This window comes from Canis lupus, chromosome 16 (genome assembly GCF_011100685.1).
Source record: "Canis lupus familiaris isolate Mischka breed German Shepherd chromosome 16, alternate assembly UU_Cfam_GSD_1.0, whole genome shotgun sequence".
Taxonomy (NCBI): Eukaryota; Metazoa; Chordata; class Mammalia; order Carnivora; family Canidae; genus Canis; species Canis lupus.
In genome coordinates, this window is record NC_049237.1 from 6,717,025 (window position 1) to 6,740,973 (window position 23,949).

Sequence of the window (23,949 nt, forward strand, 5' to 3'; positions counted from 1 at the left end):
CTCATGCTCTCTCACTCTCTCTTTCTCATAAATAAATAAATAAATAAATAAATAAATAAATAAATAAATAAATAAAATATTTTGTAGAATATTCCCATCGACAGTATTCTGAGAATACTGAAATGGGGTGCAAGCTATTAGGACACTAAAATCTTAGTTTTTCTACATTCAAAATTATGGCTAACCAACCTTTCTTTCTTGAATGGAACTCATCTTTATTCAAAGATCATCTTTTCTAAGTTTTAATTTACAGTGTTTTTTATTTTTATTGTGATTCAATGTGTATAACATAAAACTTAGCACTTTCAAGTCTACAGTGCAGGGGCATTAATTACATTCACATTCTGGTGACACCATCACCACCATCCCTGTCTAGAACCCTCTCTTCTTCCCCATCCAGAACTCTATATTCATCAAACACTACTTCTTCCCCCTCCCCTATCCAAGCCCAGGAACCACCCCATTGCCTGCCCATACTATTTTCCTCAGTGGCTGTACTATTTTATGGTCCTCTCAGCAGTGCAAATAAAGTCCCATATCTTCACCACCTCATCAACACTTCTTTTGTTTTCCCCTTCAATGTTTTACCCATGCTACGTGGTATGATGCTCTTGAATGTTTGAAGTGAATGGGAAGGCAGAGTGAGGTTCTCTTTTATTTTTACTGTGGTTGCTATTTTAAAAGTGCTACTTTTCAAAACTCAAATCTCAAGTCAACATTGGTCTCCAAAATGTTGGCAAGTAGTTACCATCTGTAAAATCTACTCGTTGAGAAACCGCTGTACTTGAAGACTAGTAGACAGTCTTCCTCACATGGACTGGATATTAGAAAACAAAATTCTAGCCTCAGTATCACTAGAGGTGGTAAGGACCAGGTGAATTGGATGATGACGTGGAGGCAAGTCTTTATGAAGTGAGCACAGGGCGTGCACTAACCCCTGACAACCTCAGGGCTCGCCTGGAGGGTGCTTCCACAAGGGGTAAAGAGCACCAACTGAAATTCAACAAGAGGCCTGTTTAAAATTCACAGCTGGTGGGTGAGAGGGGGCCAGAAAGGACTCTTGCACTTTGTTCTGGTTAGAGCAGGGACCTCAGGCATGAGAGGCCACCTGTTCTTTCCGAGCTGAGTGGCTGTGGTGGTGAGGTATTGTGGAATCACAGACTGGCACAGAAGTACAGAGAGGACTGGTTGGTGCTGGTTGACTTCAAAGTCAAGGGGGAAATCCTCTATATGTTTTTGAGATATGTACACTTCAAGCACATCTTTTTTGGCCATAAGTTCAGAACTGACTAATGAATCAGACTCAAGAGTTCAGGGTATGGTCTCATTGACACCAGTACTTTGCAAAAATGGTTCATTTCCTAAGAATGTTCAAAGAGCAGCTTCTTTTCCATTTTTATGTTAAGGATCTTGGTATCTGAGCATCCGTGGGTTCCATCAGAGAGGCAAATGTAAGCTAAGATAGATACAGGTAAACAACAGTGGTCTTAATGAAGGAATGGCTAGGATCTGGAATTGAGAAGCCCATATCAGGAGTTTCCTTCTGTTTCCTGGACTCATCCACTCCCAAGAGACAAAAGGCCACTAAACTGAGAAACCTGGTAGCCATGGCAGATCAGGGAGTGAGGGAGATCCCCCAGGGGAATACTCTGGTGTTCTTAGGGAAGAGCTGGTACTCTGAGCCTCTTCATCAGCCAATAGCTAGGTTTTCCTAGGATGCCAATCTTCCTACAGGTTTTTAAAGCCCAGAATCCCCTCTTATTTGGCTCAAAATCTGTCATTTTTCCTTTCTTTATTTTCTCTACAATAGGGTATTGCTTGGTGGAACTGAGTCCAGGGAATAGGCTAAGACTCTCGCTTCTCTGATCTTTCTTTGAGAGTAATACTCCTCTGCATATGCTTCTGCTGGGTATCCAGTATGCTCAAACTCCCTCTCTGTTTACATTTCTTTTCAGTTTTTAGGGACTTCCCACCTCCTATAGAAAACCATATTAGTGCTAAAAAGACTCCAAATGGAGTCATTTATCCCCAGACAGCAAACCAAGACTTAACTAAAGTTAAGTGCCCATTTACAGTCTGAAATGTCCTGGTCCCCATGAGGGAAGTCATCTGCATGATAAAGACCCTGCTATCCCTTACATCCCTCCCCTACTCACCACCCCCACCCCCTGCAAAGAAGATGTCCTATCTTCTGCCATGTTTTAACTGGATTATTTGTGGTTCAGTGTGAGTTGTATAAGTTCTTTATATATTTTGGATACTAACCCTTCATTGGTTATGTCATTTGCAAATATCTTCTTTCATTCAGTAGATAGCCTTTTAGTTTTGTTGGTTGTTTATTTCATGGTGCAAAACACCAACACTAATTCAAAGGGATGCATGCACCCGTGTGATTATTTGCATGTTCTCTCCATGGTGTTTCTGTCTTACCCACCCCAGCACACTCTAGAGGACCTGGCCACTTTCTGGCACGAAGGAGAGTTCTCAGAATCAGGCTGAGCCTTTATTCTTAAATGACCTTGCAACTGATTCTTCCTCTGACACCCATGGGGTCCCTGTGGTGCACCAACCATACTTTCCATCTCTTGAGGTAGGATATTGTCTGTCCAAAGAATAGGTGAACCAGTTAGTCAATGAATGAATAAGTAGATGTATAACCAATATGATATACTTAACTAGCCTCAAACATTAATACTAATTGGTCTTTCTAATTGAACATTTGAAGTCTACCTGCCTTATTTATAAGAAATAGAGTGTCTTCCTCATAAAGCTTTCCCTGTATCATCCCTTCAGCTGATTGTTGAAGAACCCTTGGGCCTTGGCTCCCCAAATTCAGTCCTTTACAGGTTCCTTGGTAGCCTCATCTGGTCACTCATTTGGCCATACGTGTCCCATTCATGGGGACCACAACTATATTCTGTGGTGCCCAACAATATTTCCTCAATACCATAGCCCCAGATACCTCTCCCTGTGCAACATTTCCTATTCTGAAAATTAAAGTTAACTTCTGGGTCACCTGGGAGGCACAGTCAGTTGAGCATCAGACTCTTTATCTCAGCTCAGGTCTTTTTTTTCTTTTTAAGATTTTATTTATTTATTTGAGAGAGAGGGAGAGAGAGAGAATCTCAGGCAAGCCAACTCCCTGCTGAGCAGGAAGCCTGACGTGGGACTTGATCTCAGAATGGTGAGTTCAAGTCCTGCATTGAGCTCTACATTGGGAGTGGAGCCTGTTTCAAAAAAAAGAAAAGTTAACTTCTGACCTAAGTTTCTGGGAAGGTGCTGTGGCCCCGCCCCGTTGGGCAGGAAGGGCTGCTGAAAGGCTGGGAGCAGAGAAGCCTCAAGCTTGTGCAAGGGGAAGAAGCTCCTCTGCAAGGCTGTGACTGAGCTGTTGGCACAGGGGTGTACGGCTGAGTTCCCCAGCAGCGCAGGCTGGGGCCTCAGAGTATGGTCTGTCAGGCAACTCAGCTGAGAATGGACTCTCCAAAAAAGTCAGCCTTCTCTGAGGGAAGGTTGTTATCGATGGAAATCACTAATTCCACTGCCCTTTCTGGGATGTGTCAGTAGTACCAGAAGAAGTACAAGCGACCAGAAATGGGGTCAGGCCTCAGAACCATGCTCTGTCCCCATCTCTGTGATATGGTAGCTATATTGTTGGGCTATACTGTTGGGCGGACTGCAGGTTCCATGTGTCCTGTGGCAGGAGATGGAGGCCAGAAAGAGAATAAGTGGAAGTTCAGAACTTGTCTTAGACAAACAGGGTAGGACAGGAAGGTCCCCACTCTCTCAGGACTCATCTGCTCCCAGGAGACCAAAGACCTCCCAGGAAAAGAGTCTGCTGTCCGGGGCAGGGGCAGGGGCAGGGGGAGGGGAGGGCTCTCCCAGAGGGGCATCTGGTCACAGTCCTGGGAGGTACCCGCAGATTCAAGAGCACCCCCACAGGCCTGAGTGGGAAGCCTTAGTACCACCATACACATGTGATGCCCAGGGCTCAACCCATTGCCTGCATTGGAGTGGGCAGGCCCGCAGGCCCCAAGACAAATACTGCAGCTGTAGAAGCACCCTTGGAGAAGAAGAGCTTCAGGCCAGCGAGGCCAAGGATGATGATCTGAGCAGACTGGCAGGATCCGATCTCCTCTTTCACAGACACATGGAGCTACAGCCCAGAGGCACTGACTCTCTGACTTACAGTTTTGAGCCTGAAGATTTAATACTCGGACCCAGAGAAGAGTGATATGAATCTGAGGAGGAAAGTGTTGTCCTCAGTGGACAGAACTGATGGAGCCACAGGGTGAGGGAAGGAGGTGTTCTGGAAAAAGACTGAGCCTGTTTGGAGCTGGGACAGGGGCTGAGGTCCAGGGTCTCACTGGGGTGGAAGGAATAGTCAGAGGAAGGTGCCTGTGGGCAGGGGTCATGGCAGCACTGCTGTGGCCAGAGTGTAAAGTGGCCCCTGAAACATTCCCCAGGGCCATGTGCCTCCTGGAGGCTGCTTGGAGCAACTGGGGCTGGACCCTCTGGCTTGCATGCAGCTGGGCTCAGACTGGAAGAAGGCTGAGCCAGGCCCCAGGCTGTGGGTGTCTGCACTGGGCACTCAGCACTGCTGCAGCCACTGAGTGGACAACATAATGTTCTGGGATCTCTGCCTGGGGATGAGAGCTAGTCAGGAGGTGTTGAGCTAGTCTTCGTTGTCCCCAGGGCCACCTGTTAGACCCAGGAGGTTTGTGCACAGGGAGAGGTTGGCTGTGTGGGGCTGTGTTTCTTTGCTAGCACAGAGATACAAGGCAGAGTCATTGGGCTCCAGGGCATCCATGTGAAGGTAGAACCTGGAGCTGTCTGGGCACTCAGGTGAGAAGCGACCAGAAGCAGTCTCATTTTCAACGAGTACCTTGTAACTGTAGGCAAACATGAGCTTTGGTGGCTTCTGAGTGCTCTGTTGATACCAGTACACAGCATTATGTCCCAGATGTTGTTCACACTTGAGGGTCACTCTCCTCCCTGTCTCTGTTAACAGGTGTTTGGGGGTCTGGGTAATTCCAGTGTCCATGGGGACTGTTGAAAGAAAGGTCAAAATCAGACAAAGTCCAGAAAGAACAGTGTTGCTGTGGCCACAAGGACTATGTTTTGGTCCAGGGCAGCCCCTGGAACGTGAGACTCACCTGCTCCCAGTAGACAGAGAGCCACAGAGCACAGCAGCCTGCAGCCCATGTCAGAGAGGTTGTGGGCATCATCTAGCTAGGGTGTCCTGGGGAAGGGGCTGGGCTCTGGTCTCCTGGGCTTTGGTTGGTGATTTGCCTGTGATGTCACTGTCCCTGTCATTTTCACCAGCCCCAGAGGATATTTCTTCTTCCCCTTTCACACCTTTTGTAGATTCTGATAGAAGGTGAATTCAAACTGACTGGGCTGAGCTATTCCTCTGCCAGTTGCTCTCATGCTATTAGTTTCTGTCCTCCTTATCCAGATTCTCTCTCCACCCCCGTTCCTTCTAAGGCCCTGCTCAAAGGGCACTGTTCAAGGGAGAGACTATATCTGCTTCAAGGGAGCTCCTTCCTTCCATTTCAACTGTGTAGACATCACCTAAAATGTCGTTTTCTTCAGGATCTAAGCCCCACTGAGCCCTTTTGTCCATATCTGTGGAAAGGGGACTTCGAAGAGAGTGCTTCCACTTGGAGCCAGTGCCCTCCATTAAAATAGGCAGGACTGTGCTGCCAGCGAAGAGCCAGGCACTGGGAAGGGTGGTTGAGGGGACAAGGGATCATCCAACCTCCACCCCAGTACTGAGGGTAAAATGCATGACTGGGCTTAGAGCAAACAAGATGCTCAAGGAGAGCAACACAAGTCATCCATGTAAAACAAAGGAAAATCAATTTATTTATTTATTTATTTTAATAAATTTATTTTTTTTTGGTGTTCAATTTGTCAACATATAGAATAACACCCAGTGCTCATCCCGTCAAGTGCCCACCTCAGTGCCTGTCACCCAGTCACCCTCACTCCCCGCCCACCTTTCCTCCCACCACCCCTAGTTCATAGTGAAAGGGAATAAAGGGGAAAGGAGAAAAAATAAGTGGGAAATATCAGAAAAGGAGACAGAACATGAAAGACTCCTAACTCTGGGAAACGAACTAGGAAAATCAATTTAAAAATGATTTACATTTACTATCTTTGAGGAATCTGCAACCAATGCTCCCACTGAACCTAAGGATGAAGCTCCAATGCCCTGCTTCCCTCAACAATCTTTCTACTATTCACTCTTCCCACCACTCACCCCAGCCTTAGAGTTTCAAAAGAGCCCCAGCGCCTCCTTTTGGGCAAGGCAGCAGTTATCCCAGTTTGCAGACTTCTTACCAGCCCAATGGTATCAGTTTAAAGGATGCCTATTCCTCATTCAACAGAAGAGAGGACAGGGGATGAGGGTCAGTGGCTCTGTGAGGGGTACAAGATGTATGCAGGTGTGAAAAGGAAGGAAGCATCTGAAACAAAACAAGAGGCAGCAACATGGCCTTTCATCCATTTACCTAGGACATTAGGCCTCTACTCATTTTTCTAATGTAATAAAGTTTAAGTATTTTCAGGGTGGCCACTAAAACAAAAAAAGTAAAGGTATAGAAATTAGAATTTAAGCAAAGGAATTGATATTCTTCCCCTGAATGAGTTGGGTATCTAATGGACCTCCAATTCACTAAATCTGGAGATAATCCCATTTATAGACAAGAATCCAATACTAACTGTAGTGGAAAGGCTAGGATTGTTACTAATATGCTAGACATCCATTGTAGCAAAGAGTCACTTATCTGTTCTATAAGGAAAGAGCAGAATATGAATAAATAAAAATTGTTTTGCATGGTTTGACTTCCAAAATTAGAGTTCTAAGGATTGCAAATAACAATTTAATATAAACCGATACCTGGAACACTAAGGGGAAGTGAAAGGCTCAGTTGCCCTAAGAATAATAATTAACATAAGCCTTTCCCAAAGCAAGGGGTAGAGGTGAAAGGCTGAAAGGTGAGTTTAAGTGACCTGAATTAGGGATGTGCCCGTGGAAGGAAAATGATGTAAGGACAACCCGAATCACGGGAGAAACACTGAAGAGGTACAGTGGGAAACAGGTAAGGAAATTGATATAAACAATGTCTGTATATAATAATAATAATGGCAAATGTGGCTTGAAGATCCCAAGAAAGCTTGGGTTTGGGGCACAGAGTCCTGAAAAGGAAACCTTAGAGTGAGTGTAAGGAACTCCTCTCTTCTTGGCCACATCCTGATGGGCATGCACAGCGTGGGAGTCCAGAAGGTGAGAGAAGACAGGTTCTACCAGGCTGGAGAGCAGAGCAGAGACTTCAGAAGACGTGGAGCTGGAAGCCACTGGCATTCAGACCCAGCTAGGATGAGAAACAGTGGTGAACGTGCTGTGATTCTCCACTGAGACCCCTAAAAGGCCATGCATTAGTAATAATGACACATGCCAGGGCTCCCTAAAGAATCTTTTAGGCGTCTCCTCATTGATTATTCCATCCCCACACTCTCACTCTTTGATCTGTACTGTACCAAGGCTGTTGTACCAAATTCCAATGTGCTGATGTTACCTGGCTTGAGGTAGGACCCATGACTAGCTACTGCCTTGAGATTCGTGTCCAGAGTCCTTTGAAGGTCTATAATATCCTCCATCACCTGGGTACGGCATGAGCGGCAGGAATCTTCAAGATGCCACTGGATCTGAATTGGAAAGAGAGGCCCTGGTCATCCTTCTGGAAAGGAGGGAGTCTGCAGAGCACAAGCCTACCCCTGCTGGTGCTTATCCTCAACATTTTCTTTCCAGTTCACCTGTTGCCAGAACTTTCATGCTTCTTCAAAGAGATTTCTATCCAGCAAACTCGGTGATGATCTGAATATCCTTACAATCTTAGATATTTTTATCTTCATCTGCTTTTCCTCTTTAGGCTGATAAGTAGAATTATGTAAGGATTCTCAGAGCATAACTGTAGATCTGCCCCATCAAGGATGTGGGCAGCCTGTACTAGAGATAAGAAACTCCAGTCAGGGAGCTCACTGGGAGTGAAAGGGGCCTCAGGGTCAGGTGAACATGTAGTCCTGGTGTACTGTTGCCTGGCTGAGCCAGGGGGTTTGTGCACAGGGAGGTAGTGACTTTGCAGGGCTGTGTCTTGGCTGCTGGCACAGAAATACACAGCAGAGTCTCCTGTCTCCAGAGAGTTGACATGAAGGTTTAAATGAGCTTTGTCAGATGTCTCAGGTGAGAAACGACCTGAAACTGATTCATTTAGAATGAGTTCCTTATTGTTGTAGATAAACATAACGTTCAGCAGTTGCTTGAGGTCTTGCTAATACCAGTACATAGCATCATGGCCCAGATTTTGTTCACATTGCTAAAAAGCAAGAGAAGACTGAGGTGTGAGAAGCTTGTAGGATGTCACAGGGACTGACTGGTCTGGGTAATAGCGTTTGCGTTTAGGGACTGCCACCTAGGAGAGAGTTCCAGTAAGACCTAAGCACAAGCTCAAGTAGGAGCGGGGATTGACTGAAAATGCCACAAAAGGACTTTTTTGGGGGAGGGGGTGGAAATGTTTCAGAACTGGCTTGTGGTGGTAGTTAAGTAGTGCATAAGTATATTTAAACTCACTGAGTTGTACATTTGAAACGGGTAAGTATTATGTCATGCAAATCACACTTTAGTAAAGTAAAAATACTCTGCAAGTTTCATTTGGTACCTAAATGATCACATACTAGGAGGAAAGTTGAACAGACATCAATAAACCTGAAGTTTAGTTTAAATTCAACTCACTTACCAACCAGATTCAGAACACTTGCCCCTACCAAGATATCATAGTGTAAGCAAAAAGGAATCTTCTCTATAAAAGAATACATGATCCGTAATCTTCATCTCCTCTCTAAAATTTTTCATATAAAATATCCAGCATTCAAACACATATCATCTGTTGTTGAGGGGACAGGATGACATGGCCAAAACCAAAAGGGAAACATAAGAAACAGACCCAAAATGATTCAGATGGAGTTTTCAGACACTGACATGGAAATAACTGTTATTAATATGTTCTACAAAGTGGCCGACAAAATGGAGAATTTTAGTAAACAACTGAAAACCATAGTAAATACTTAAGTGGAGATTGTAGAACCGAAATACACAAAACACCTACGATTAAGGTAAATCTGTATGGTTTTAAAAGCAGAACCAATAGAGTTGAAATGAGTAGGTAAGTGGAAGATAAGTCAGATGGAAATATCTAGGCCAAATCATGTACAGAAAGAAAAAGCGTGGAACATGTGAAAAATTAGAATGTTAATTGGGCCATTTTTATAGATAAGTGGTTGCTCCTCAATCTACAACTTTCAAGGGACTTTGAGACAACTACGAAAGCTTCATCCATCAGTTCTCATCCTCCTGATTCAGAATTGTCTCATAGAACAATAACTTCTGATGTTTCTGGCTGTGCATGTCTAAGTTTCAAGAGGCCTATTTGAGGGTCTCAATCACGGCCACAGAGTATACAGGAAGGAAGCTAAATACATGGACCATGTTTAAGAGGAGGTTCAATCTTTATTGAATGGGTGGAGGTGGTGCATGAATTAGTTGTGGCTGGAATCAGTGTAGGGCCAAGATGATAGGATACAAGTGATACAAAAGAGGCACTGGATACAGTCCACTCCTTGCTTTGCTTCAAGTCCAAATACCAAGGTCTTCAGGTGGTGGCCAGCTGCAATCCCTCCAAGCACAGGTTTAGGGCTGTGGGGGTGCTGTACTCAAAGCGATAACTGATGTTTATTATCTCCTTCATCACCAATTATATAATTTCTCCAACTTTGCTTAGCACTTTAGTGTTCTAAGTCATTTGCTTGTTGAGATGATCTAGACATTCATCTCTGTGGGTTTCAGTCCCCTTAGGTGCCTCTATTGTCAGACTAGGATGGTTGCAACTGCAAAATTGTCATTATCACCAGGAATTTAGGCACCAAGTGATGCTTGAATTAGTTCCCTGAATTCCAGGTAGAACTTTTCCCATTTCCACTGTGTAGCAGAAACTCTATCTCCTCATGATAATAAGATAAATACCTCCATCCTTACAACTGGATCGGAGTAAAAGGGGCCCCTAATGACCAGGTATTCTCATACTTCAGGTTCACTGGAATCTTTACCATGTCCCGTGGTGGAAGCATCCACCATGCGCCTCCCTCTACTGAGGAATCACAACCTCTTATCTAGGGACTTTTAGTACAGGAAAATGATGTTTGAAATTAAAACTGGGTCACTGGGAGCTGTGAGGAGGATACCCATCCTAATCCCACCAATGGCTTCTGGACTCATGGATTGTGACCATAGTCCCATATTTTAGGTGTTTGTTCAGTCATAGCACATCCTAGAGCATATGACCCCAGCTCCACAGGTATCAGTTCTGAGCAGCCCCTTAGCCAAAATTATAGTACATTCTTTTTTCATTCATAAAGACAGATGCATCTGAGAGATCCGTATGTGTAAAGAAATTGGACCTCATGGTTATAAACCCATGATTTCATTTCCTTAGCACTAAAATGGGATCCTTTAGTCTGAAAATTTCTGAGACCTCAAATCAGTGAGACAGTCATTCTCTACCCCTTAATGGTGGTGCTGCCATGGATGTAATTGAGTAAATGAATATTTCCTGTGTCTGTGTGATAAGCTCTGCTCAAGACTTTTCCCCTCCAATCAATGCTTGATCTCATTCTGACTTATTATAAGGAAATCCATTCTTTTGTTTTGAAGTCTTCCCTCTACCTTTCTTGTTCCAACTCATCAAAAACACCGGGGTTTTATTCAAAAGCAAGACAGTGACTCTGACAGCCCCATGTCAAGTTTGGGGGACTGATCCATTCCTGTTCCCTTCTAGATGCTGTTTGGGTTTTGCTGCTAAATTCTGATCCCGCAATCCCAGCCTTATTCTGATGATTCTCTTACTGGTCTAGACCACTGTTAGCCTGAAGTGGGGTCCCAATAATGGACTCTATCTTTGCTGTTCCCTTAACATTCTCACGCCAAGTAATGCATAAGGGACTTACTGGGAAGACATCACTGACAATTCAGGCCCTTGTGTTGACTTGCATATCCTCCTTAAGATTTATCTTGGAAGTACTCTATACATTTATACAAATATCAAAGTCATTCCTTGGTAATCACTTCTCCATTCTATGAATTAAAATGATTTATTTCTAAGCTACCCAAACAACGCAAAACAAAATCCAAGATACAGAAGGAGGTAAAGAGAGAACCTAGGTCACTTGATGGTGGCTTCCTGGGAAGCAACTCTCCCAACTTTGGAGCCCACAATAACCCGAGAGTATATATGAAGATACTGCAAAACATGCGCCCTGGTCAGTCATGCCAGAGATATCCTCTTTTGGTGGTTTAAATTCAGACATGTGTATTTAGAGACGGCTGAAAAATCAAGTCCAGTCGGAAAGGAATCTGGGAGCTAGAAAGAGGCAGAAGTATGAGGGTTTGTGTGCAGGCTGTAGGTGTCTTGGCAAGCCTGTGGCTACACTGCTGGCCCAGAGGTACATGGTTGAGTCTCCCAGCTCTGTGGCTGGATCTCCAGAGTGGACAATGATGCATCAGGATTATCCAGCTGAGAATTGATCCTTGAATATTTAGGACTTCTCCAAGAGAGTATCCTTGTAGAATAAAATTAGAAACTCCACTTTCTGCCCCAGCATCTGCCTCTACCAATGGAGGTATAAGTGACCAGAGATGGGGTCACACGTCAGGATAACTCTCATCCCCCAATCTGTGACCAGGTGGCTGGGAATTTGTTTGACTTCAGGTTCTGTGTGTCCTGTGGGAGGAAAAAGAAGCCAGAGATTGAATAAGGAAATGATTTAGAAGAGCCTCAGGTAAGTCCAAGATGAGAAATTCCCAAGGATTCACCTGCTTGCAAGACACTAAATATAATCCAATACAAGAACCAGATATCCATGGCAGAGTCAGGGCAGGAATGAGTGTTCTCCTAGCTCAGGCCTCTGCACCCCATGGATTCCTGCTACACCCACTGGGGCGCCCCCTACAGGAGAGAGGAGGGAGCCTCTGTGTCAGTGCAGGCATCTGACTCCCCAGGACACAGGGGTCTGCTCAGCCCATGGTGTCTGCTAGCCTGTGCAGGATGGAGGACCATGGCAAGGGGCAATGCCAGAAATCATGGGGTTCGGCAAGGACAGCCCCAAGGATGCAGTCCTGCTCTGAAATGTCAGGGGCCCTTCCAGTCTTATTGCCTATTGTGAGCAACAATCCTGGGGCAGAGGACTCTGTGGCTGATAATGCAGGATGTGAAGACCTGAAGAATTAGGATGAGAGTGACAGAAGGAAAGAAAATAAGGCCTGAAGGTGTCACAGCTGAGAGGAAGAGAAGCTCTTGGGGAGCTCAGTCCCGGGACATGTAGCAGACAATGACCTGGAAAGAATGATCCAAATCTGGGGAGGAAACAATTGTCTTCAGGGGTAGGAACTGACTGAGCTGGGTGGTGAGGGGAGGAGGTGTTCTGGAAAAGGGCTCAGCCTGTTTGGAGCTGGGACAGGGGCTGAGGTCCAGGGTCTCACTGGGGTGGAAGGAATAGTCAGAGGAAGGTGCCTGTGGGCAGGGGTCATGGCAGCACTGCTGTGTCCAGAGTGTAAAGTGGCCCCTGAAACATTCCCCAGGGCCATGTGCCTCCTGGAGGCTGCTTGGAGCAACTGGAGCTGGACCCTCTGGCTTGCATGCAGCTGGGCACAGACTGGAAGAAGGCTGAGCCAGGCCCCAGGCTGTGGGTGTCTGCACTGGGCACTCAGCACTGCAGCGACCCCTGAGTACACAGCCTGCATGAGGTTCTGGGATCTCTGTCTGGGGCCCTACAGGAGATGTTGAGCTAGTTTTGGTTGCCCAAGGGCCCCCCTGCTAGACCCAGGATGTTTGTGCACGGGGAGAGGTTGGCTGTGTGGGGCTGTGTCCCTGCTGCTAGCACAGAGATACAAGGCAGAGTCATCAGGCTCCAGGGCGTCCACGTGAAGGTAGAGCCTGGAGCTGTCTGGGCACTCAGGTGAGAAGCGACCGGAGGCAGTCTCATTCTCAATGAGTTCCTTATATCTGTAGGCAAACATAAGCTTCGGTGGCTTCTGACCGCTCTGCTGATACCAGTACACAGCATCATGTCCCAGATGTTGTTCACAGTTGAGGGTCACTCTCCTCCCAGGCCCTGTTACCAGGTGTTTGGGGGTCTGGGTAATTCCAGTGTCCATGGGGACTGTTGAAAGAAAGGAACAAAATCAGACAAAGCCCCGAAAGAAGAGTGTTGATGCAACCAAAGGGACACTGCTTGAGGTCCCAAGGCAACATCTGGAACGTGAGACTCACCTGCTCCCAGTAGACAGAGAGCCACAGAGCACAGCAGCCTGCAGCCCATGTCAGAGAGGTTGTGGGCATCATCTAGCTAGGGTGTCCTGGGGAAGGGGCTGGGCTCTGGTCTCCTGGGCTTTGGTTGGTGATTTGCCTGTGATGTCACTGTCCCTGTCCTTTTCACCAGCCCCAGAGGATATTTCTTCTTCCCCTTTCATACCTTTTGTAGATTCTGAGAGAAGGTGAATTCAAATGGACTGGGCTGAGCTATTCCTCTACCAGTTGCTCTCATGCTATTAGCTGCTTTCCTCATTATACAGACTCTCCATCCCCTCATCATTCCAACAGGCAGATTAAAGGACTCTGCTAAGGGACAGCCTAATTCACTCAAGGCCCTCCTGACTTCCCTGTTCAGTCCTGCAGACTTCACCCAAAACGTTGTTTCCCTCAGGGTCTAAGCTCCCTTGATCCCTTCTGTGCATATCAGTGGAAAGGGGAATTGGAGGGCTGTACTTCCTTCTGAGGTAGTACTGCCAGCAAGGACCAGGCACTGGGAAGGGGGGCTGAGGGGACAAGGGATCAGCCAACCCCCACGCCAGTACTGAAGGTATAGTACTTGCCTGTGCTTAGAGCAAACAGGATGCTCAAGGTGAACAACACAAGTTATCTGTGTAGGACCAAGGGGAATCAATTTGAAAATTATTATCGTTTAGTATCTTTGAGGAATCTGCAACCAATCCCCCCCACCCTAGACCTAAAAATGGAGCCTCAATGCCATGCTTCACTCCACAATCCTTCCATTATTCACTCCCCTGCCCTCCCCTCCCCCTACCTCTGCATTTTCAAAAGAGCCACATTGTCTCCTTGGGGCCAAGGTCGCATATTTCCCGATTGCAGGCTTCTAACCAGCCCCATGGTAGCAGGTGGATCATGCCTATAGTTCATTTTCCAGAGAGGAAGACAGAGGGAGGGGGCAGGGGTCAGTCAGTGGCTCTGTGAGGGGTACAAGATCCCCCGTCCTGTGAAGACGAAAGTGGCTTCTGAAGCAACAAAAAGAGCAATATTGCCGTTCAGCCATATATCTAGGACATTCAGTCTCTACTCATTTTTCTTTTTTTCTACTCATTTTTCTAATAGAATAAAGTTTATCGGATTTTAGCGTAGTCCCTAAAACAAAAATGTAAGGGTAGATGGGTTCCAATTCAAGCAAAGGAGTTGATATTCTCCTCTTGAACAAGTTAGGTAGATAATGGATGTCTGATTCATTACTGGTGGAGATATTTAGTTCTTAGACAAGAACCCAAAATTAATCCTGGAGGAAAGGCTGACATTGTTATTATTACACTTAGCATGCCGGACATGACTGTGGCAAAGAGATACAGATTGGCCATTCTACAAGCATGGAGCTAAAACATGAATAAATATAATTCTACTGTATTGTTTGCCTTCCGCCAAGCAAAGCTCCAATGATACAAAAAAAAAAAAAAAAACAATATATTTAAACTGATATCCTGACCACTAAGTGGAAATTAAAGGCTCAGTTGCCCTGACAACAATAGTTAACAAACCTTTCCCACTCAAGGGGTAGAAGTGAAAGTCTGAAAAGTGCTTTTAAGTCATGTGGATAAGGGATATGCCTATGGACAGAAAATGATGTAAGGGCGACCCGAATCACAGGAAGAAACAGTGAAGAGGTACAATGGGAAACAGGTAAGGAAATTGATATAAACTCTGTCTGTATATAATATTGCCAAATGTGGCTTGAAGATCCCAAGAAGGCTTGGATTTGGGGCACAAAGTCCCGAAAAGGAACTCTAAGCATGAGTGTAAGGAAATCCTCTTTCTTCTTGGCTACTTTCTGATGTTCATGTGCATGCACAGCCTGGGAGTCCAAAGCTGAGAGAGCACAGGTTCTACTGGGCTGGGGAGCTGAGCAGAGATTTCAGAAGATGTCGAGCAAGAAGACATCAGCATCCAGATCCAGTTAGGATGAGAGACGTTGGTGAATGTGCTGTGATTCTGCACTGAGACCCCAAAATTCTATGCCCTAGGAATAATGACCACATGCTAGGGCTCCGTAACAGGGAGGGCAACACTGAAATAAAATCTAGCAAATCCTACAGTGAAACTGCCAGATTGAAACCTAATGTTCTTCAGAAGAGCACAGAGAACCCAGAGCGTCCCACCTATATTGTCCAAAATGCCCCACAGAAACCCTTTATAATCTTCCCTGAAGAATCTTTTAGACGTCTCCTCATTGACTATTCCATCCCCACACTCTCACTCTTCTGATCCATACTGTACCACCATTGTATCAAAAACCAATGTGCTCATGTTACCTGGCTTCGGGTAGGACCCATGACTAGCTACTGCCTTGAGATTCGTGTCCAGAGTCCTTTGAAGGTCTATAATATCCTCCATCACCTGGGTACGGCAGGAGCGGCAGGAATCTTCAAGATGCCACTGGATCTGAATTGGAAAGAGTGGCCCTGGTCATCCTTCTGGAAAGGAGGGAGTCTGCAGAGCACAAGCCTACCCCTCCTGGGGCTTATCCCCAACACATTCTTTCTAGTTCACCTGTTGCCAGAACTTTTATCTTCTCCAAAGAGATTTCTATCCAGCGACTCAGTGATGATCTGAATATTCCTACAATCTTAGATATTTTATCTTTATCTCTTTTTCCTCTTTAGGCTTTTGCTCATCGAATATTTTTAGTGAATAGTGTATTCAGTTATACTGTTTATACCATTGGCATCCAAATGTACAGCAGAGAAATTCAAGGAATGGCTCCTTCCACCATGTAAGATCTTCAGCACATGGGACAAGGTACTTCCTTTTTTCTGAAATTCTGAGTACTTCAGTAAATTTATTGGAAATCCTGAGAACATCAGTGAATTTATTGCTCTAGGTGATAAATGGATTTCTGTGAGACTTGTCAGAGCTTAATTGTAGATCTGCCCCATCAGGGATGTTGGCAGCCTGTACTACAGATTGGAAACTCCATTCAGAGATCTCACGAGGGCATTGGGGGTGGTGGTGAATGGAGCTTAGGTTCATGTGAACATATAGTCCCCACAGCTTCCTGGCTGGGCCAGGGGGTTTGTGCACAGGGGTGTAGTGAGTGTGTAGGGCTGTGTCTTGGCTGCTGGCACAGAAATACACAGCAGAGTCACCTGTCTCCAGGGAGTCGACATGAAGGTTTAAATGAGATTTGTCAGATGTCTCAGGTGAGAAACGACCTGGAACTGATTCATTTAGAATGAGTTCCTTATTGTTGTAGATAAACATAACGTTCAGCAGTTGCTTGAGGTCTTGCTTATACCAGTACATAGCATTATGGCCCAGATTTTGCTCACATTTTAGTAACTTCTTCGATCCCACGTGCGCGATGAGGTATCTTGGAGTCTGGGAAACTGTTGTGTCCAGGGGTGCTGAGAAGGAAAGGAGAAGAATTCAGACCAGTGCCAGATGGCAGGCTCTTGCTGGCCACATGATGAACAGGCTGAGGGACGCATCATAGCATCACGCCAGCTGGACCAAGGACTCACCTGCTCCCAGGAGGCAGAGGACCATACAGCAGAGGAACCCGGAGCCCATGGTGGAGACAGGCACAGTCTGGTCCTCAGTGGTAAGAAGTAGGCGGCAGTTCTCCACTGCCCTGACAGGTGCGCTGCCTGTGATGTCACAGCCCAGAATGACTTCCCCATGCTGGGCCTCTCCTCTTCCTTCATTTCCTGCCCTTGTGCCTTTCAAGACATGCTAATTTCTCCTGTTTTCAAAGGAATTTGGAATATCTAGGGATAGTTTGAATGGGACATCTCTTGCCTCAGGAATATATCTCTGCCTCCCTGGGTTTTGGCTGGCCCACATCTGGCCACCTCCTCCCTCCTCCTCGTTTTGGCTCCACTCTCAGATTTGGGCAAGTTTCTCTTTTCTGTATCTTCTCGTCTTTCTCCTCAGTAATGCAGGGAGATCCCTCTCAAATCTTGGTTCCACTGAATCTCTGATGTGTGCTCCGCCGCCCCCCTGGCTACTTCAGTTGTGGACAAAAGAACCACAGTGGGGTCTCCCACAGGCACCAGCTGCAGACAACTAAAATGCATGAAGGAATGTTAGGAGCAAGCTGTGATGATAAGTCCCCTTGAGGGGGACCATACAGCAACCCCATCCCTGTGAAGGTGTTCTCCGTCGGAGGGGCAGTTCAATGTAGTGAGCAGGAGGCAGCTAGGCAATGAGCAGTCCCTGTGGGACAGGAGCAAACAGTTGGAGAGGTGAATGACAGCAAGAGAGTGGGGGAAAACCTGGGCTGAATGACTTTACTGTCCTTGACCTGTCTACAGGTCACCTTCTTTTGTGGTACCAAATTTACACCTAAATGTTTAGCCTAAGGCATCTCAACCTCAGAGATATTGCAGCATTGTTCTGGATAATTCTGTGTTGTGGGCTCTGATAGCAGCATCCATGATCTCTATCCACTACATGCCAGGTGCAATCCCCACCCCCAGCTAGGACAATAAGAGGTCTCTACCATCACCAAATTGCAGCTGTTGACAACCACTGTCCCCTTAATTCATTGTAGCATTCCTCTGCCCTACTCCACCACCTCTTTTAGGCGTTTTAGTAGCACCACGGCTCCTCCTAGTGGTCATCAAGGTACGCTTCTCAGATCTCAGTGCCCTCCAGGGCAGAGTCCAGCACTTAGTAAGCCCAAGTTAGAAAGAGCTTTTGGCATGAGAGCCAAAAACTATGACTTCCACAGGGGAAGCAGGCACACATGCACACGCCCACACCACACCCCATCACACACTCAGTTTAGCAACACTGTCAACTACTTATCAAACTTGTTCAAAAACAGTAGCTTTCCTTTTCTTTTTTTATTTTTTTTCTTAATTGAACACAAAACAGGTGCTTGGGACATTAGTAAGCCAAACAGACACAACCCACATCCTTCCTGGAACTCTAACATGCTTTACCTGTTTTCAGGCAATGAATGCCTGTTTAGTGTTAAAGCACAGGGAAGGCAGTGTTCTCAGGATCATGATGCTTGTATTCTGATAGGAACAAAAAGAAATTCAGATACTACTCTAGGCATATAAAACATACATTATATGGAAGTTAGAAATACAATCAGTAGTAACACGCTCAAAAAACGCTCTTTATATGACTTCCCAATTCCTCATCTCTAAATCAATTTGTTGAAATAATAACTTTCAAAACTCTATCCAGGTTTGGATTGTATGATGCTAACCAACTGCACCCCTAAATGTTTCCTGGGTTAATGGGGCTTATGCAGTTCCCAAGTACCTATTTCAATGTCCTTCTCATGGGAAGCTCTACAATGAAAGAAAGAAGGTAAGGCGGGATAAAGAGATCATGCTCCAGTGACAAAGGATATATCGGAGAAACCACTTTTCCCTGAGAGTTACTGCCAACTTATTGTCAGCAGCTAGGAAGGAAGAGAAAACTGAGGTGAGAAGCTTGGAGGATCTCATATGGACTTACTGGTCTACGTAACATCATTTGTGTTCAGGGACTGCCACCTAGGAGAGAGTTCCAGTGAAGACCCAAGACTTGGGGCTCAAAGTAGGAGCAGGACTGGCTGAAATGAGCACAAAGGAACTTTTTTTGGGGGGGTGGAGGTGTTTCTGAACTGAATTGTGGTGAGGGTTGAGAAGTGCATGAATATATTTAAGCTCACTGAGTTGTACACTTGAAATGGGAAAATATTATGTTATGCAAATTACACTTCATTAAAGTAAAAATACTCTAGAGATTTTGTTTGGAACCTAAGTGATCACATACTTGGAGCAAAGTGAACAGCCATCAAGAACTCGAAGCTTGCCTTCAATCTACTCACTTATCAACCAGATTCTGAAGCCTTTCCTCCACCACGATGCTTCAGTGTAAACAAAAAGGAATCCTCTCTTAAAGAAAAACATTATGCAGAAACTTCCTTCATCTTCTCTCTATAATTTTTCATATATGATATCTGGCATTCAAACCTATATCATCATTTGCTTGAGGACGCTTGATCACATGGCCAATCCAAGAAGGGAAACAGAAGAAACAGACTCAAAATGATTCAGATGGAGTTTTCAGAAACTGACATGAAAATAACTGTTATTAATATATTCAAAGGAGCGCACGACAAAATGGAGAATTTACAAGACCACTGGAAAACATAGTACATATTTAAGTGGAGATTGTAGAACTGCAATACACAAAACACATATGTAAGAATAATCTGTATGGGTTTCAAAGCAGAACAGATACATTTGAAAAGAATAGGTAAAGTGGATGATAAGTCAGATGGAAATAACTAGGCCAAATTGAGTGCAGAAACAAAAAGAATGGAAAATATGAAAATCATGAATATTAATTGGGCCATCATTATACTTGCTCCTCAATCTAGAACTTTCTAGGGACTCTGAGACGTATACAAAAACTTTAACCAGCAGTTCACATCCTCAATTGATTGAAGATTCTCCCATAGAACATTATTTCCCTGACATTTCTGGGCTATGCATGTCTAAGTTTCAAAAAGGCCATTTGAGGGTCTTAACCAAGGCCATAGAGTATATAGGAAGGAAGCTAAATACATATTCCATATTTAGGAGGAGGTTCAATTGATATGGAATGGATCAGTGTCTGCTTGGAGGAGGTGCATGAATTAGTTGTGGGTGGAATCAGTGTGGGGCCAAGATGATAGGAGCGATACAAAAGAAGCACTTGATACACCACCCCTTGCTTTGCTTCAAGTCCAAAAACTAAGGTCTTCAGGTGGTGACCAGCTGCAATCCCTCCAAGCACAGGTTTAGGGCTACAGGTGTGCTGCAAGTACTGTACTCAAGCCATAATTGATGCTTATTATCTCCCTTCATCACCAATTGTAGAATTCTCCAACTTTTTTTTAGCACTTCAGTGGTCTTAGCTGTTTGCTTGATGGAGTGACCCAGACATTCATCTCTGAGGGTTTCAATCCCCTTAGGTTCCTATTTTGTCAAGCCACGATGCTTGCACCTGCAAAAATGTCATTATCACCTGGGATTTAGGGACCAAGGGATGCTTGAATTAGTTTCCTGATATCCAGGTAAACCTTTCCCTTTTCCACTGTGTAGCAGAAACTCATGATAATCACCTCATGATAATCAAGATCAATACCTTTGGGGCAGCCCAGGATGCTCAGTGGGTTAGTACCGCTTTCAGTCCAGGGCCTGATCCTGGAGACCTGGGCTAGAGTCCCACGTCAGGCTCCCTTCATGGAGCCTGCTTCTCCCTCTGCCTGTGTCTCTGTCTGCCTATCTCTTTCTCTCTCTCTCTCTCTCTCTCTGTGTGTGTGTCTCATGAATAAATAAAATCTTTAAAAGAAAAAAAAGATCAATGCCTCTGTACTTAAGTACTGGATCCCAGCAAGAGGAGCCCCAAATGACCAGGCACAGTCATAGTTCTGGTTCACTGGGATCTTTACCATGTCCTGTGCTGGAAGCATCCATCCATCCTCATCCTTGTCCTCACAAACTCTTATTTAAGGACCCTAAAAATACATGAAAATGCAGTTTGAATTTACAACTGGATCATTGGGAGCCTTGAGGAGAAGGATACCCATCCTAACACTAGTCTATGGCTTCTGGAATAATGGATTGTTTCCATAGTGGCATATTTCACTCATTTGTTCAAATCATAGCACATCCTAGAGGATATGTCCCCAGTCTACAGGTGTCATATCTGAGCCAGCCCCTTAGCCAAAGTTTTACTAGATCCTTGTTTCATTCTTTAAGGTCAGATGCTTCTGAGAGATGCAGTATGCAAAAAGAAACTGGACCTCATAGTTAGAAACCCATGATTTCATTTCCTTAGCACTAAAATGTGTGTTTTAGTCTGCTATTTGTATAAGAACTAAAATCAGTAAGACAGTCATTCTCTAACACTTGATCATGGTTCTGGCATGGATGCAATTAAGTGAATATTTCATGTGTCTATGATTGATAGGATCTGATCACACGCTTTGCCTTCCTTTTCATTGCTTTAGCTCATCCTGACTGATTATGAGGAAATCCACTCTTTTATTTGAAGACTTCCTTCTACCTTTCTAGCTCCAACGCATCCAAAACACTGGGGTCTTATTCAAAACTGAGACAGTGAATCTGGCTGCCCCATGTCAAGTTCAGGGTGACAGGTTCATTCCTGTTCTCTTCTCTTCTGTTTGGTTCTTGCTGCTGAATTCTGATGCTGCCCTCCAAGCTTTACTTGGTGATTTTCTGGCGGGTCTAGACCTCTGTTGGCCTTGAAGTGGTGTCCCAATATAGGACTCTATCATTACTGTTCCCTTAACTCATTCTTACACGAGTTAATGCATCAGGTACTTTGGAAAAGACTCACTGATAATTCAGGCCTCTGTGTAGACTTGCATGTCCTTCTGAGGATTTATCATTGGAAATCCTCTATATTGTCATGCAAATACCAAAAGCCTTGCTTGGTTATCATTTCTCCATTCTATGAATTACAATGACTAACTTCTAAGCTACTAACACAATACAAAACAAAATCCAAGATGTAGAAGGAGGTAAAGAGAGAACCTACATCATGTCATGGTGTCTTCCTGGTTATCAGCTCTCCCATCTTTGGAGCCCACAGTAATTTCCTATAGTATCCATAAAGATTCAGCCAAATATGCGCCCTGGCCAGTCCTGCCAGAAATATCCTACATTGGTAAGTTAAATTCATACTTCTGTGTATTTAGAGATGGCTGAAAAATCAAGTCCAGTCGGAAAGGGATCTGGGAGCTAGAAAGAGGCAGAAGTATGAGGGTCTGTGTGCAGGCTGTAGGTGTCTTGGTACGGCTGTGGCTACACTGCTGGCCCAGAGGTACATGGCTGAGTCTCCCAGCTCTGTGGCTGGATCTCCAGAGTGGACAATGATGCATCAGGATTTCCAGCTGAGAATCGATCCTTGAATATTTAGGACTTCTCCAAGAGAGTATCCCTGTAGAATAAAATTAGAAACTCCACTTTCTGCCCCAACATCTGCCTCTACCAATGGAGGTATAAGTGACCAGAAATGGGGTCACACGTCAGGATAACTCTCATCCACCTCTCTGTGACCAGGTGGCTGGGAATTTGTTTGACTTCAGGTACTATGTGTTCTGTGGGAGGAGAGAGAAGCCAGAGATTGAATAAGGAAATGATTTAGAAGAGCCTCAGGTAAGTCCAAGATGAGAAATTCCCAAGGATTCACTTGCTTGCAAGAGACTAAAAATTTCCCAACACAAGAGCCAGATATCCATGGCAGAGTCAGGGCAGGAATGAGTGTTCTCCTAGCTCAGGCCTCTGCACCCCATGGATTCCTGCTACACCCACTGGGGCGCCCCCTACAGGAGAGAGGAGGGAGCCTCTGTGTCAGTGCAGGCATCTGACTCCCCAGGACACAGGGGTCTGCTCAGCCCATGGTGTCTGCTAGCCTGTGCAGGATGGAGGACCATGGCAAGGGGCAATGCCAGAAATCCTGGGGTTCGGCAAGGACAGCCCCAAGGATGCAGTCCTGCTCTGAAATGTCAGGGGCCCTTCCAGTCTTATTGCCTGTTGTGAGCAACAATCCTGGGGCAGAGGACTCTGTGGCTGATAATGCAGGATGTGAAGACCTGAAGAATTAGGATGAGAGTGACAGAAGAAAAAGGAATTAGGCCTGAAGGCGTCACAGCTGAGAGGAAGAGAAGCTCTTGTGGAGCTCAGTCCTGGGACATGTAGCAGACAATGACTTGGAAAGAATGACCCAACCCTGGGGAGGAAACAATTGTCCTCAGAGGTAGGAACTGACTGAGCTAGGTGGTGAGGGGAGGAGGTGTTCTGGAAAAGGGCTCAGCCTGTTTGGAGCTGGGACAGGGGCTGAGGTTCAGGGTCTCACTGGGGTGGAAGGAATAGTTAGAGGAAGGTGCCTGTGGGCAGGGGTCATGGCAGCACTGCTGTGTCCAGAGTGTAAAGTGGCCCCTGAAACATTCCCCAGGGCCATGTGCCTCCTGGAGGCTGCTTGGAGCAACTGGAGCTGGACCCTCTGGCTTGCATGCAGCTGGGCACAGACTGGAAGAAGGTTGAGCCAGGCCCTAGGCTGTGGGTGTCTGTGCTGGGCACTCAGCACTGCAGGGACCCCTGAGTGCACAGGTTGCATGAGGTTCTGGGATCTCTGTCTGGGGCCCTACAGGAGATGTTGAGCTAGTTTTGGTTGCCCAAGGGCCCCCCTGCTAGACCCAGGATGTTTGTGCACGGGGAGAGGTTGGCTGTGTGGGGCTGTGTCCCTGCTGCTAGCACAGAGATACAAGGCAGAGTCATTGGGCTCCAGGGCGTCCACGTGAAGGTAGAGCCTGGAGCTGTCTGGGCACTCAGGTGAGAAGCGACCGGAGGCAGTCTCATTCTCAATGAGTTCCTTATATCTGTAGGCAAACATGAGCTTCGGTGGCTTCTGACCGCTCTGCTGATACCAGTACACCTCATCATGTCCCAGATGTTGTTCACAGTTGAGGGTCACTCTCCTCCCAGGCCCTGTTACCAGGTGTTTGGGGGTCTGGGCAATTCCAGTGTCCATGGGGACTGTT

At 45.6% G+C, this 23,949-nt stretch overlaps 1 pseudogene and 2 gene segments (V, D, J or C); all 3 read right to left on the reverse strand.

The window, feature by feature from the left end:
* Positions 1-4,672: 4,672 nt before the first annotated feature.
* Positions 4,673-5,274, reverse strand: LOC119874700. The segment is given in 2 exon segments: positions 4,673-5,046; positions 5,154-5,274. Coding segments are annotated over 2 exon segments (423 nt in total).
* Positions 5,275-11,223: 5,949 nt separating this feature from the next.
* Positions 11,224-15,785, reverse strand: LOC119874701 (annotated as a pseudogene).
* Positions 15,786-16,268: 483 nt separating this feature from the next.
* LOC119874702 lies at positions 16,269-17,581 on the reverse strand. The segment is given in 2 exon segments: positions 16,269-16,795; positions 16,913-17,581. Coding segments are annotated over 2 exon segments (576 nt in total).
* Positions 17,582-23,949: the final 6,368 nt, after the last annotated feature.